At 41.5% G+C, this 13843-nt stretch overlaps 1 protein-coding gene across 1 annotated transcript in view; it reads left to right on the forward strand.

Moving 5' to 3' along the window:
• The window catches only part of UBR1 (ubiquitin protein ligase E3 component n-recognin 1), a 596438-nt gene that overhangs the window by 99095 nt on the left and 483500 nt on the right, over positions 1-13843 (forward strand). Inside the window, 1 exon segment of the mRNA XM_029598685.1 lies at positions 12902-13025. Within this exon segment, the coding sequence (XP_029454545.1) occupies positions 12902-13025 (124 nt within the window).

Consider the following 13843-nt stretch of genomic DNA (forward strand, 5'->3'; position numbering starts at 1 on the left):
CGCCTACAACACTTCCGCGTACAACGCTGAAGAACCCGGCGCGCATGGTGCAGAAGAATGCTGCGCGAAGAGCAAATGCGCGCAAGGCGTCGTTGACATCTGCGCGTACGGCGCCGACATCACCTACGCGCTCGACTCCATTGGGATCTATGTGCGCGGCACCGAAGACATCGGCGCCGATAACCCTTGCACACACGAAAACAGAATGGTATGCGCACAAGTCTACTTCCGCGCATAAATCTATGTCCGCGCATATTTCTAAATCTGTGCATAAATCTAAATCTGCGGTTGGAAACTATCACCGTCTTCACGTAGAAGTCATACAGACTCGTCGTCTCACTATTATCATAAGCACTCATGACACTCTCACCAGAAAAAATTGGCAAAGAGGAGTTCCTCATGGGAAATAAGCCCTTCGACTTCTAAATCATCTCATATACCGCCTTCCAATTCCTTCTCACATAGAGAGGTAATACAGGTTGTTTCCTCTAACACTTCTACAGATTCAGAAGATTCGAGGAACATAACTGGCAATAAAATATGAAACGACGGGGAGCCTAAGAGGTGGTGAGAGGCTTCAAGTGAGCGTGAGTCCGGAGAGCCTTACCCTGTAACATTCTTCAAACCCCAGCAGAGCTCGAGAGACCTAGCCAGCCTGAGGAGAGGGAAGGAGGCGGGACCAGGCGACGTGAGCGGTGTGAGGGAAGCCCGTGCCCTATAAGAACAAAGGGCAGACGCCGAACTCCGGGAGCCTAAGAGGTGGTGAGAGGCTTCAAGTGAGCGTGAGTCCGGAGAGCCTTACCCTGTAACATTCTTCAAACCCCAGCAGAGCTCGAGAGACCTAGCCAGCCTGAGGAGAGGGAAGGAGGCGGGACCAGGCGACGTGAGCGGCGTGAGGGAAGCCCGTGCCCTATAAGAACAAAGGGCAAGTGGCGCCCCGCCGTCGCGGTGCGCTGCCTAAGCCGCGCGCTCCGAAGGGGCGAGCGGCTTTGACCGGCTTAGACCGGAGAAGGCCGGGAGGCAGCACTCCATGCTCAATTGTTCCTTACACCACCCCAAAGAATTATGGAATAATTTGCAGTTTGTTGTGTGGATTTTGCAGCTTGTTGGTGTACCTGATTGCTTAGTTTATGATGCCGCATACGAAGCGTAAGGGCAAAGTTAGACAAGAACCCTCAACCCTTGCCATTCCGAGCCCCAAACAAACAACGCTGACAACATTCTACCCAACTACGGAGAACGTGACCCCGGAGAATCCCGTTACAGTTCCAGTAGGTGAGCAAACCTTGGATATGTTGGGAGAAGTGACTCTCAGTCCCGGGGCCCCAATTACACCTATACCACCTGCCAGCGCTACAAATGTCACTGCTACAGACTTGGTAGAGGAACGGTATTTGTTTCTGCAATCGAGTCCGATTGAGGGGGGCAGTGATATGAAAGTTCCGCTAGTAAGTGGGGAAAAGGAAATTCCCCCTTTGGAGCAGGAGGTAATTTATGTCGGAGGTAGGTCCGTCAAGAGATCTGAAACACCTGGAGGAAGTCCTCAATCCATTTCGTGGACTGCACCCAACCAGAATTTGGCAAACCCCCAGGAATTAATATCTATACCAGTAATAGATAAGGGTACAGTGACTATGGAAATGTTATGGCAATCGATTAATATGCTCCAAAATAATATAACGAAATTAAATGGGAATATCAAGGACATGCAAGATGTCCTGCTAAATATAAATCCATTGGTTACAAATTATGGGGTTACTCTAAAAAAAAAAAAGTTGAAGATGAAATTAACACTGTTAAAAAAGTGCAATCGTCTATTATTCAGGGCGAAATGTTAATTACAAAGAAAGTTGAAAATTTGGAAAACCAAGTTAGATACTCTAACTTGAGAATGGTGAACTTCCCCAAATGTAAAATGGTCTCTTTAAAAGAACAGCTGAAAAATTATTTTTCAGAGATATTGCAAATATCCTCAGATAACTTTCCAGCAGTTCTAAATGTTTATTTCATAAATAAAGATAGAGTTAAAACATCTTCCCCAGAAGTACAGGAAATAACATTAAATGTAACCGACCTCATTGAGACATCATATAGTTCCCAGGTAGAGGAAAGAGGGACTCTATTAGTAAAGTTTGCTTTATCATCAGATAGAGACAAAATACTTAAATTATTTATGTTAAAAAGATCCTCCCTCTACCTGGGACAAAAAATATGGGTCTACCCTGATGTTTCAAAAGATACACAGCAGAGGCGAAAAAAGTTTATAACATTGGCAAATATGGCAAGAACATATGATATTCAAATAATGGTCAGATTTCCATGTAAATGTATCATGTATAAAGAAGGTAAAAAATATGTTTATTATGATCCAGAACATTTGGAAAAATTTTTGGAGGAATGCAAGAAACAAAAGGAGGATAGCACTTCATAATGTCATTCCAGGCAAATTGGTATATAATAGAGATATACTCCGTAATCTGCAATTTATGTATTATGTTATAGTTTATTATTCTATTTGCTAAATTAGGCTCCTCAATATTGTTTTGTAACAAGGAAACAGGGTCAATAAGATTTTTTCTTCTTGTTATTTCAATTTGAGTATAAAATTTATGTGAAGACCCTGAACCTTTAAAATGTTCAATTTGAATATTGAATATATGTACGTTTTGAATTTTTGTTGCATGATTGTAAAAAATTCATAAATAAACAATTAAAAAAAAATAAAAAAAAATGAAACGACAAGAAGGTATCTGATACTTCACCTCAGAATACTCCAATGCACCCTAAAGCAGGTGTCTCAAGGTCAATGGAACACATCCAATCGTTGGTTTGAATGAGAGGAAGGATTGACTTCAAGGATACCATTTTGAATTTCTCCTTGGTGAGAAATTTGTTCAGTTCCCTTAGATCTAGTATGGGGCCCGTACAACAATGCCCCCTCATACAAAAGAGGCATTTTGTCAATTGTCTCAATCTTTAGCAGGTTTTTATGAAACTCTTCAGTCATCGTTCAAAATGACTAATATTGCTGATGACAGTTCTCCGGAACACAAGGCACAGCTTACTAGAGAACCGTCGGTGGAGCCGCCGACATCTCCCATAACAAATCGACCAGCCTGGCCAACTCATACTCAGGATACATCTTTTGATTCTCCTTCAATGCAAACATCTCCATCATCATCTACGAGATTCCCATCAGATCCGCAAGAACAACCTCAGGAACCGTACTCCCCTCCGGAAGACCTCACATACCCAAAATTCCTAGAAAAATTGGGTACAATACTGCATCTAGAGGTCCAAAAAGAAGCAGACCCTAGAGCAGAAACCCTTGGTCTCCTAAAGATTTTTGATACTCCAGGGGAACCAACATCTCTTCCACCACAAAAACTCCTGCATTCAGTCTTACAGAAGTCCTGGGATGCGCCTTATGCAATTGCAGCCGTTTCCAGGAAAACAGACATAAAATTTTGTATGAGGAAAACATCACCGTACACGCTACCACAATTACCTCATACCTTGATAGTGGTGGAATCGGGGATGCAAAGATTTAAGAAAAAAAAAATCTCATTCCTCATTCCCACCAGGGAAAGACAACATATTTAGATGAATTTGGCAGAAAAATATATCATAACTCAATGTTGACTACTCGAATTATGCACCATCAATTCTATTTGGTACAATACCTATATGAGTGCATGCAAGCTATGAAGGGTATGCTTTCCTCGACGGCAGATCAGATACCTCCGCCTCTTCATGGCATGGAAGAGTGTTCTCGACACCTTTTGAGGTCAATCTACGAAGCACATGAAACATCATCCAGGGCATCAGCAACAGCCATTGCAGCCCGCAGACTAGCATGGTTACGTTCAAGTTCAATACGTGAAGATTTGCATGAGAAACTAACAAACCTCCCATGTACAGGAGATAACCTGTTCGGAGAAAGATTCCAGGACACAGTAGGTAAACTGAAGGAAGAAGCTCTAGCAATACAATCATTAACATCACATCCTAATTATTTGACCACATGTCATTATATTGGATCTACTCGTAGGCAATCATATGCCAGGAGACCCTATAGATCTTATCAGTCTTTTCATACACAAACATACTCTTCCTACCAGCGTCCTCCTCCACAACAGAATACCTCAAACCAACGTAGAGGTAAACCACGTAACCAGAGACAACAGGCACAACAGCCAACTTCTGCACCAAAAGCAACTTCATCTTTTTAGTTACTCAGCCAGCACCACAACATCAAGCTCCACCAGGCAGAATTCTTTCTTGCCTGGAAGCCTGGGAAAGAATAACATCTGATCAATGGGTTTTGGAGATGGTACGTCACGGTTACCAGCTCCAATTTATTTATTTATTTTATTTATTTAGCATTTTTATATACCGACTTTCCAATAACAATTACTGATCAATTCGGTTTACATTTTAACAGAACAATAACATTGACAAGTAAATGTCTTACAATGAACAGGTCGATATAACTTGGATAAGTATATATGGGGTTAACAAGTAAAAGATACTTTGCCTAATGTAGGCATAACAAAAGATACAGTGCCTAATGTAGGTTAAATAAACAGTTGCTAATTATAAGACTAGGTTATGATCTTCGACTGCCAAAGTTTACGTGAGTTCTATAGATGATCTAAATAGCTCTCAGGTGGATTACCACCGAAAGGATCATTGGCAGGGATGTTCCGCAGGTTGCTGTTATGGGAAAGCTTGGTTGAATAACCAAGTCTTGAGTCTTTTTTTAAATGTAGATGAGCATTGCACTGATCTGAGTTCTGGTGGGAGAGTGTTCCAGGTTTTGGGGCCCGCTGTGGAGAAGGCTCTTTTGCTTAATGCTGACTTCATCGGTATATGCAGGTTGTTTTTATAGGCTTGTCTTACTGGTCTGGTGGAAGTGTGGAATTGGAGAGGGATTTTGAGAATTTGAGGGAATTTGCCACAAAACCCATATTGCCTCATCTTTCCACGCTCAAGATTCACAACCCCCAACCAAAACGGGGGGTGGGGGGGGGGGGATTGCTTTGCTTTGCAAACAACAAGCAATTCGACAAATTCACCCAGGCTCCAAATCAGCAGCATTTTATCCCACATACTTCCTCATTCCCAAGAAGACGGGGGGCCTTCGCCCCATACTAGATCTAAGGGAACTGAACAAATTTCTCACCAAGGAGAAATTCAAAATGGTATCCTTGAAGTCAATCCTTCCTCTCATTCAAACCAACGATTGGATGTGTTCCATCGACCTGAAGGATGCTTACACACGCATTCCAATCCATCCATCCTCGTGGCATTACCTATGCTTTCGCTACAGGCATCAACACTGCCAGTACAAAGTCCTTCCCTTTGGCCTTTCGGCTGCACCCAGGGTATTCACCAAATGCATGATAGTGGTGGTGGCTCATCTCAGACAACAAGGTATAACCATCTTTCCATATCTGGACGATTAGCTCATAATCGGCCCAACTCCCAACATCTTAATAGATCACCTCCATCGGGTGATGCGCTGCGTACAGGAACTAGGATTAGTGATCAATTTTCAGAAATCACACCTACAACCAACACAGCAGTTACAGTTCATAGGAGCATGCCTGGACACTACTTGCAACAGGGCATACCTACCATGCGACAGAATATCACATTTCCATCACCTTCTACACACATTGAACCATACTCAGAGTCCGTCAGCGAGACAGGTGTTGGTAGTCCTGGGCCACATGGCGGCGGCGATTTTCATGGTTCCCAACACCAGGCTATACATGAGACACCTTCAATGGGGTCTAAAACGTCTATGGAAACAACATTCACAACCATTGACACAGAAGATTTCACTGACCGCTGAAATGAAAAAGGACATAGCATGGTGGCTCCTAGACTCCACCCTGTCCAAAGGAGCATTGTTCAGTTCCCCTCCTCACAACGCAGTCTTAACCACAGATGCGTCTCGCAAGGGCTGGAGTACACACCTAGAGATTTACGAAACACAAGGGTTATGGATGATCTCGGAACAGAACCTGCAAATAAATTTACTGGAGCTCAGAGCGATTCACAATGCATTACAAGTATTCCAAGACCACCTGAAAGGACGCAGGGTCATGATCTACACGGACAACCAAGTAGCGATGTTTTACATCAACAAACAAGGAGGGTCCGGTTCATGGTCCCTTTGCAAGGAGACCCTGATAATTTTCGAACACGTTCACTGGAATTCCATACATTTCCAAGCAACTTAACTACCAGGAGTTGCAAACACAAGAGCGGACAGACTAAGCCGCATCTTTCATCCTCACGAATGGGCACTCAATACAGAAATAGCCCAGGACATATTCATGCAGTGGGGGACACCTTCGATAGATCTCTTTGCAACAGAGATCAATGCTCAAGTTCCCAAATTCTGCTCGATAAGACCAAGCCAATTCAGGATCGCTCAAGATGCCTTCCTCATTCCGTGGACGACAGGCCTCTTGTACGCCTTTCCTCCCATACCACTCATAACAAGAACAATTCAGAAATGCATAGCGGACAAAGCTCAACTGATGCTCATAGCCCCGGCCTGGCCGAGACAACCATGGTACAGTTTCCTTCTCTGGCTATCCATCATGGATCCAATTCAATTACAGAATCGACAAGATCTTCTCTGCCACGATCAAGGGACACTTCTACACCCGCTACACTCATCTCTACTCTTGACAGCGTGGAGATTGAGAGGCTCCTTCTGACAGAAAAAGGAGTTTCCATTTCAGCACAATTCATTTTGTTAGAATCTAGGAAACTCTCAACCAGAAAAAATTATAGCTATAAATGGAAACGTTACTCTGCCTGGTGCATTTCCAAAGGTGTACCACCATTGGACTGCTCACCGGAGTTGCTCATTGATTATCTTCATACACTATATGTAACTGGTCTAGCAACATCATCCATCAGAGTTCACCTCCACACCATAGGCGCCTATCATAGACCAATCAACGATATTCCTATATCCAATCACCCATTCCTGTCTCGTTTCATCAAAGGATTAACTCACATTCGTCCTCCGGTATCTAAACCTCCAGTTCCATGGAACCTCAACATAGTTCTGGAACAGCTCATGCTTTCCCCATTTGAACCCATGGACTTGGCACACATAAAATACCTCACATGGAAAGTGGTATTCCTGGTTGCAATAACATCAGCACGAAGAGTTAGTGAGTTACAGGCCTTGGTTCATTACCCTCCATATTTGCAATTTCATCACCAGAAGGTAGTTCTCTGAACTCACCTATCCTTCCTACCGAAAGTGGTTACTCAATTCCATCTCAATCAGACCATGGAATTACCCACCTTTTTCCTTACACTTCATGCAAATGATAGGGAAAAACCACTGCACACGCTAGATTGTAAAAGAGCTTTAGCACACTACAAAGAGAGAACAAACTCTGACTCCCGTGTTTCTCAACTCTTTGTCTCCTTCGACTCGAAGGCACCTGGATTACCAGTGGCTACGCACCATCTCCAGCTGGATAGTACAGTGCATCAAATTCTGCTATGATAAACAGAATTTACAATTACATTCTACTCCTAAAGCTCACCAAGTCAGAGCAGTAGCGACCTCCTTGGCACACCTTAAGAATGTACAACCCATAGACATTTGCAAGGCAGCTACATGATCATCGCTTCATACCTTCACATCTCACTACTGCCTTGATCAACAGGCAGCCACTGATGCGAAGATAGGGCAAGCAATACTGCAATCTCTATCCTCCTGTCCACGGTGACTGCCACACTGTCAAAGATCACGTACAAACATATATATCATAAACAACGTGATCGGGAGCTTGGGACTCCCATGACAGCATGGCTAATTCAGCCCTGCTATCGATGGGGAAAAAGCAAGTTTGCTTACCGTAAACGATGTTTCCGTAGATAGTTCCGTAGATAGTTTCTTCGACACTAAGGCTTAATCACAGACTGAGGAGATTCCGTTACTTTCCTGCGCGGGAACACACGCGCAGCCGCAGAGAGCAAAGCTCTGTTCTCTGCTTTGACAAGCTCTGCCTCCCGGGCCTGATTGACAGATCCCATGACAGCATGGCTAATTCATCCTGCTATCTACAGAAACATCGTTTAGGGTAAGCAAACTTGCTTTTGCAGTCTTATGGAAGGTTTGCTGCACATGTGCTGAATGGGTTTGTTGGTTTTTTTCTCCAGGTTTTATATTTTACAATGTGCCTGGTAGTAAGGGAGTTTCAGTTTCTTTTACTGAGATAGCACCAGAATCAGAATATCTGTTTTTTTTTTATATAGCAAGTTATATTTGAAATATCCTAGTTCTGCTCTGCATCCATTGTTTGGGGGGGGGGGGGGGATTCCTGTGGTTGCAGAGTATGTTTACATTTAGCCCTGTGATGGTCAAGTGTTCAGTGTGTCACAACTTTAAGCATTATCTACCAGATATGTGCCAACAGAAAAAAGGTTGAGTGCTTTATACACTATAGGCTTTCTTAAGTGTTTGATTTTTTTGGCATATAGAATTGGCACAAATGACGAAATATTTGCTAATTTTTCTTTTTTTTTTTTTTTGCATTTGAGCCGTTTGTTAATTATTTTGAATACCAAATTTGCATGTAGTTCTCTATATGTTCCCAGTATGAAATGGGATATTTGTAAGCAAATTCTTTCATTTGTGCTACATATTAATTTGATATCTATCTGGCTCAAACCCTGATTAAAGAGATGACTAAAATGTTGCTATGGCAAAACAGGAGTTTGTAACTGTTAATGTTTATCTGCCATGTAAAATTCCTTTCCCTTTGAGAACTTTTTTTCTTTCTAGTGATTTGAAGATGGACAGCAGGTGGTAGCAAATCAATGCAGTATTCCATAATCGCTAGCAACTGGAGCTGACAAAGTTAGTTCCAGAGTCAGAATGAGCTACTGACAACTTGCTGCTGCTGAGAGTCCATTAGTTTTTCAGTTTCAGCTAGGGGGAGAGACAGTTAATTGACAGAGAGAGTGTGAGTGACCCTTTTCAGCTGGGAATTTACAGCTAGGTGCTGACAAATATAATGTGATATAATGACACGCTAGAGAGATAACATTCCTGGATGGAATAAATGATAGCTTTATGGAGCAATTGGTTCAGGAACAGACGAGAGAGGGAGCAATTTTAGATCTAATTCTCAGTGGAGCACAGGACTTGGTGAGAGAGGTAACGATGGTGGGGCCGCTTGGCAATATTGATCATAATATGGTCAAATTTGAATTAATGACTGGAAGAGGAACAGTATGCAAATCCACGGTTCTCATGCTAAACTTTCAAAAGGGAAACTTTGATAAAATGAGAAAAATTGTTAGAAAAATACTGAAAGGAGCAGCTAAAAAGTAAAAACAAATGTGCAAGAGGCGTGGTCATTGTTAAAAAATACCATTCTAAGAAGCACAGTCCAGATGTATTCCACACATTAAGTAAGGTGGAAAGAAGGCAAAACGATTACCGGCATGGTTAAAAGGGGAGGTGAAAGAAGCTATTTTATCCAAAAGATCGTCATTCAAAAATTGGAAGAAGAATCCAACAGAAGAAAATAGGATAATACATAAACATTGGTAAGTTAAATGTAAGACATTGATAAGACAGGCTAAGAGAGAATTTGAAAAGAAGTTGGCTGTAGAGGCAAAAACTCACAGTAAAAACTTTTAAAAATATATCCGAAGCAGAAGCCTGTAAGGGAGTCAGTTGGACCGTTAGATGATCAAGGGGTTAAAGGGGCACTTAGAGAAGATAAGGCCATCGCGGAAAGATTAAATGATTTCTTTGCTTCGGTGTTTACTGAAGAGGATATTGGGGAGGTACCCATACTGGAGAAGGTTTTCATGGGCAATGATTCAGATGGACTGAATCAAATCACAGTGAACCTAGAAGATGTGGTAGACCTGATTGACAAACTGAAGAGTAGTAAATCACCTGGACCGGATGGTATACACCCCAGAGTTCTGAAAGAACTAAAAAATGAAATTTCAGACCTATTAGTAAAAATTTGTAACCTATCATTAAAATCATCCATTGTACCTGAAGACTGGAGGATAGCAAATGTAACACCAATATTTAAAAAGGGCTCCAGGGGTGATCCGGGAAACTACAGACCAGTTAGCCTGACTTCAGTGCCAGGAAAAATAGTGGAAAGTGTTCTAAACATCAAAATCACAGAACATATAGAAAGACATGGTTTAATGGAACAAAGTCAGCATGGCTTTACCCAAGGCAAGTCTTGCCTCACAAATCTGCTTCACTTTTTTGAAGGAGTTAATAAACATGTGGATAAAGGTGAACCGGTAGATGTAGTATACTTGGATTTTCAGAAGGCGTTTGACAAAGTTCCTCATGAGAGGCTTCTAGGAAAAGTAAAATGTCATGGGATAGGTGGTGATGTCCTTTTGTGGATTGCAAACTGGCTAAAAGACAGGAAACAGAGAGTAGGATTAAATGGACAATTTTCTCATTGGAAGGGAGTGGGCAGTGGAGTGCCTCAGGGATCTGTATTGGGACCATTACTTTTCAATATATTTATAAATGATCTGGAAAGAAATACGAGTGAGATAATCAAATTTGCAGATGATACAAAATTGTTCAGAGTAGTTAAATCGCAAGCAGATTGTGATAAATTGCAGGAAGTCCTTGTAAGACTGGAAAATTGGGCATCCAAATGGCAGATGAAATTTAATGTGGTAAGTGCAAGGTGATGCATATAGGGAAAAATAACCCATGCTATAGTTACACAGTGTTAGGTTCCATATTAGGTGCTACAACCCAAGAAAGAGATCTAGGCGTCATAGTGGATAACACATTGAAATCATCAGTTCAGTGTGCTGCGGCAGTCAAAAAAGCAAACAGAATGTTGGGAATTATTAGAAAGGGAATGGTGAATAAAATGGAAAATGTCATAATGCCTCTGTATCGCTCCATGGTGAGACTGCACTTTGAATACTGTGTACAATTCTGGTCGCCGCATCTCAAAAAAGATATAATTGCAATGGAGAAGGTACAGAGAAGGGCTACCAAAATAAGGGGAATGGAACAGCTTCCCTATGAGGAAAGACTATAGAGGTTAGGACTTTTCAGTTTGGAGAAGAGACGACTGAGGGGGGATATGATAGAGGTGTTTAAAATCATGAGAGGTCTAGAACGGGTAGATGTGAATCGGTTATTTACTCTTTCGGATAATAGAAAGACTAGGGAGCACTCCACGAAGTTAGCATGTGGCACATTTAAAACTAATCGGAGAAAGTTCTTTTTTACTCAGTGCACAGTTAAACTCTGGAATTTGTTGCCAGAGGATGTGGTTAGTGCAGTTAGTATAGCTGTGTTTAAAAAAGGATTGGATAAGTTCTTGGAGGAGAGGTCCATTACCTGCTATTAAGTTGACTTAGAAAATAGCCACTGCTATTACTAGCAACAGTAACATGGAATAGACTTAGTTTTTGGGTACTTGCCAGGTTCTTATTGCCTGGATTGGCCACTGTTTGAAACAGGATGCTGGGCTTGATGGACCCTTGATCTGACCCAGTATGGCATGTTCTTATGCATTTGTCCGTCAGATCTAACAGTGAAAGTTACAGCATTAAGCTCTGTTAACAAGCTGATTTAAGTGTATGTTAGTATTCTGTGAAAATCCTTTCCTTTCTGTATGTTGTAAATCAACTTTTAATCTTTTGTTTACAGCTCCTTTTTGTTAATAAGCTATTTCATGTGTTAGCTCTGTTTTTTATGACTGATTTAGTGACCCGGGTGAGTGCTATAGGATTCTTGTATTTTTAGGCATTCACAGACAATCTGCTTTCTGAGAATCCTGTGATTTCAGTTTGTCGTGAGGTAGTGTCCCTAGAATTCCTTGGGAGAATACCTTGTAGGCAGGGCACTTGCCCAACGGCAAGCAGAAACCCAGCTGCTGGGTGGGTGGTTGCCAGATCAGGGGCACATTCTTGCTGGGGCCCTCAAGTGCATTGCTTGCTGGGACTCTCAAATGGTAAAGGGTTTAACTCCTGGAGACAATGGTAAGGATAGTGCAAGAGCATTATGTGACAGTTGCAAAACCATCAAAATATTAAAAATAGTTTAGAGCCTTAAATAAGGTAGAAATGGCATCATAGTGGTTAAAGGGTGACAAATTTAGCAAGGCTAAAGTATTATATTGTAAATTAGTTTTTAAAATTAATTTCATTACTCTTTCATTTTCAAGATTGGTATGGTCTGGTATACCCCACTTTTAAATTTAGGCTGAAGTTAGAACTTTTCAAATTTCTTTTTTTAAAGAGTACCTCATTGTTTTGGATTGTGTTTACATAAGTAGGACCAGTTATGTATCCATTGAAATTTGAAGTCTGGGTCACTTATAATGTATAAATGTTGAGTCAGAAAATTCTTTTTGCTAGAGTGTTTTCCATTGTATACTCAGACAAAAATAGCTTTAGAGTATAGAACTCATTCTACAAATGAATGCAACTTGATTTTTTTTCCAAATAATTTGCCATTAGAGCTGATTAAGTGCTATTGAAAATGAGGCTGTTGATCTCAGGTGTGGCATAGGATAAATGGAGAATTGGTAAGCAACTTTCTTTAGTTAAAGGTAGCATTTTGTGTTTATATGATCATAGAGCCATTGAGAGATCATAACATTTCTTAATTTGAAGTCAGATCTGCTACTAGAAATCCAGAAATAAGATTAACATAGTAGAACCATATTAGATCCTTGACTTGTGCTTTCTAAAATGTCCGTTTTAATGTTGTACTGAATGTTGATCAAATTTTTGATTTGAAAGAACAATGTACTTTTCTTCTTCTAGAGCTTGTATTCTAAAGCAAGATTATGTTCTAAAATCTAAATGATCAAATGGTCCTTTGTTTTCCTAGGCACACTCAGAGAATGTGTCATTACGTCAGCTTCATACTGAGGTGCTGCATTCAGATGTTATGGCTCATCAAAAATTTGCTTTGCGGCTTGGTTGTTGGTTGAATAAACTAATGAGTTATTCAAGTGAGTATATATTAGTTTTGACCACATAAACTACTTTGGTACTGGATAGTGTGCCTCTTCTGTTCAACTACTGTAAATGTTCACTATTGTTAAATTCCACTGAAACAAAGATTTTTACTTGCTTGGACTTGAGGGTCTGTGTGCAATGCGACCCTCAATGGGCTATGTTCCTTGATGCTCAGACCTTCCATTCCTATGGTCCTGCTGGTGGTCATATTTCCAGCACTGCCGCAGCTTAAAAAACTGCCTCACACAGAGTTCCTCACTTCAGCTTGGAATCTGTTGTGTTCCTCCTTGTGGTCCTCTGTTACTCTGTTACTCTGTTCTTGTAATGGGCCCTAGTTTTGCAACCTTCTGATCTATGTTTTGTTCTGTTCTGTTTGCTCTTTGTTTTTGTCTAGCTTTGTATTTGGGCTTTAGTATTGTGGCTTTCTGTTTTGTTTGTGTTTGATTTGTTTGGCTCTATTCTGTGGCCTCCTGGTCCTTGCTTGTTAGTCCCGTCCCTGTCTATATAGCCCCGAGTTTGTTCTGTCGTGTTTGTAGTGCACTCCTTGTCTTGTAATCCTGTGTGGGCACCTTTCTGTTCTCTGCTGTTTTTCTGCAGCCTAGCTCTGCCCTAACTGTCCCTTGCATCGGTTTCTGAGTGTACTTCCTGCCAGCCACCAGAACCTGAGAGCTCAACTCGAGGAGAAGGTGGCAAGTCCAGCAGAAGACCCTGGTGCTTGGCCAGCCCTGTGCCTGTTTAAACTAGCTGTTCCAGATTCCAGCTTGCTTCAAATCCAGGGCTTACCATAACTGGCAGCTGTGCCCTGTCAGGA

This window comes from Rhinatrema bivittatum, chromosome 4 (genome assembly GCF_901001135.1).
Source record: "Rhinatrema bivittatum chromosome 4, aRhiBiv1.1, whole genome shotgun sequence".
NCBI classification, from domain to species: Eukaryota; Metazoa; Chordata; class Amphibia; order Gymnophiona; family Rhinatrematidae; genus Rhinatrema; species Rhinatrema bivittatum.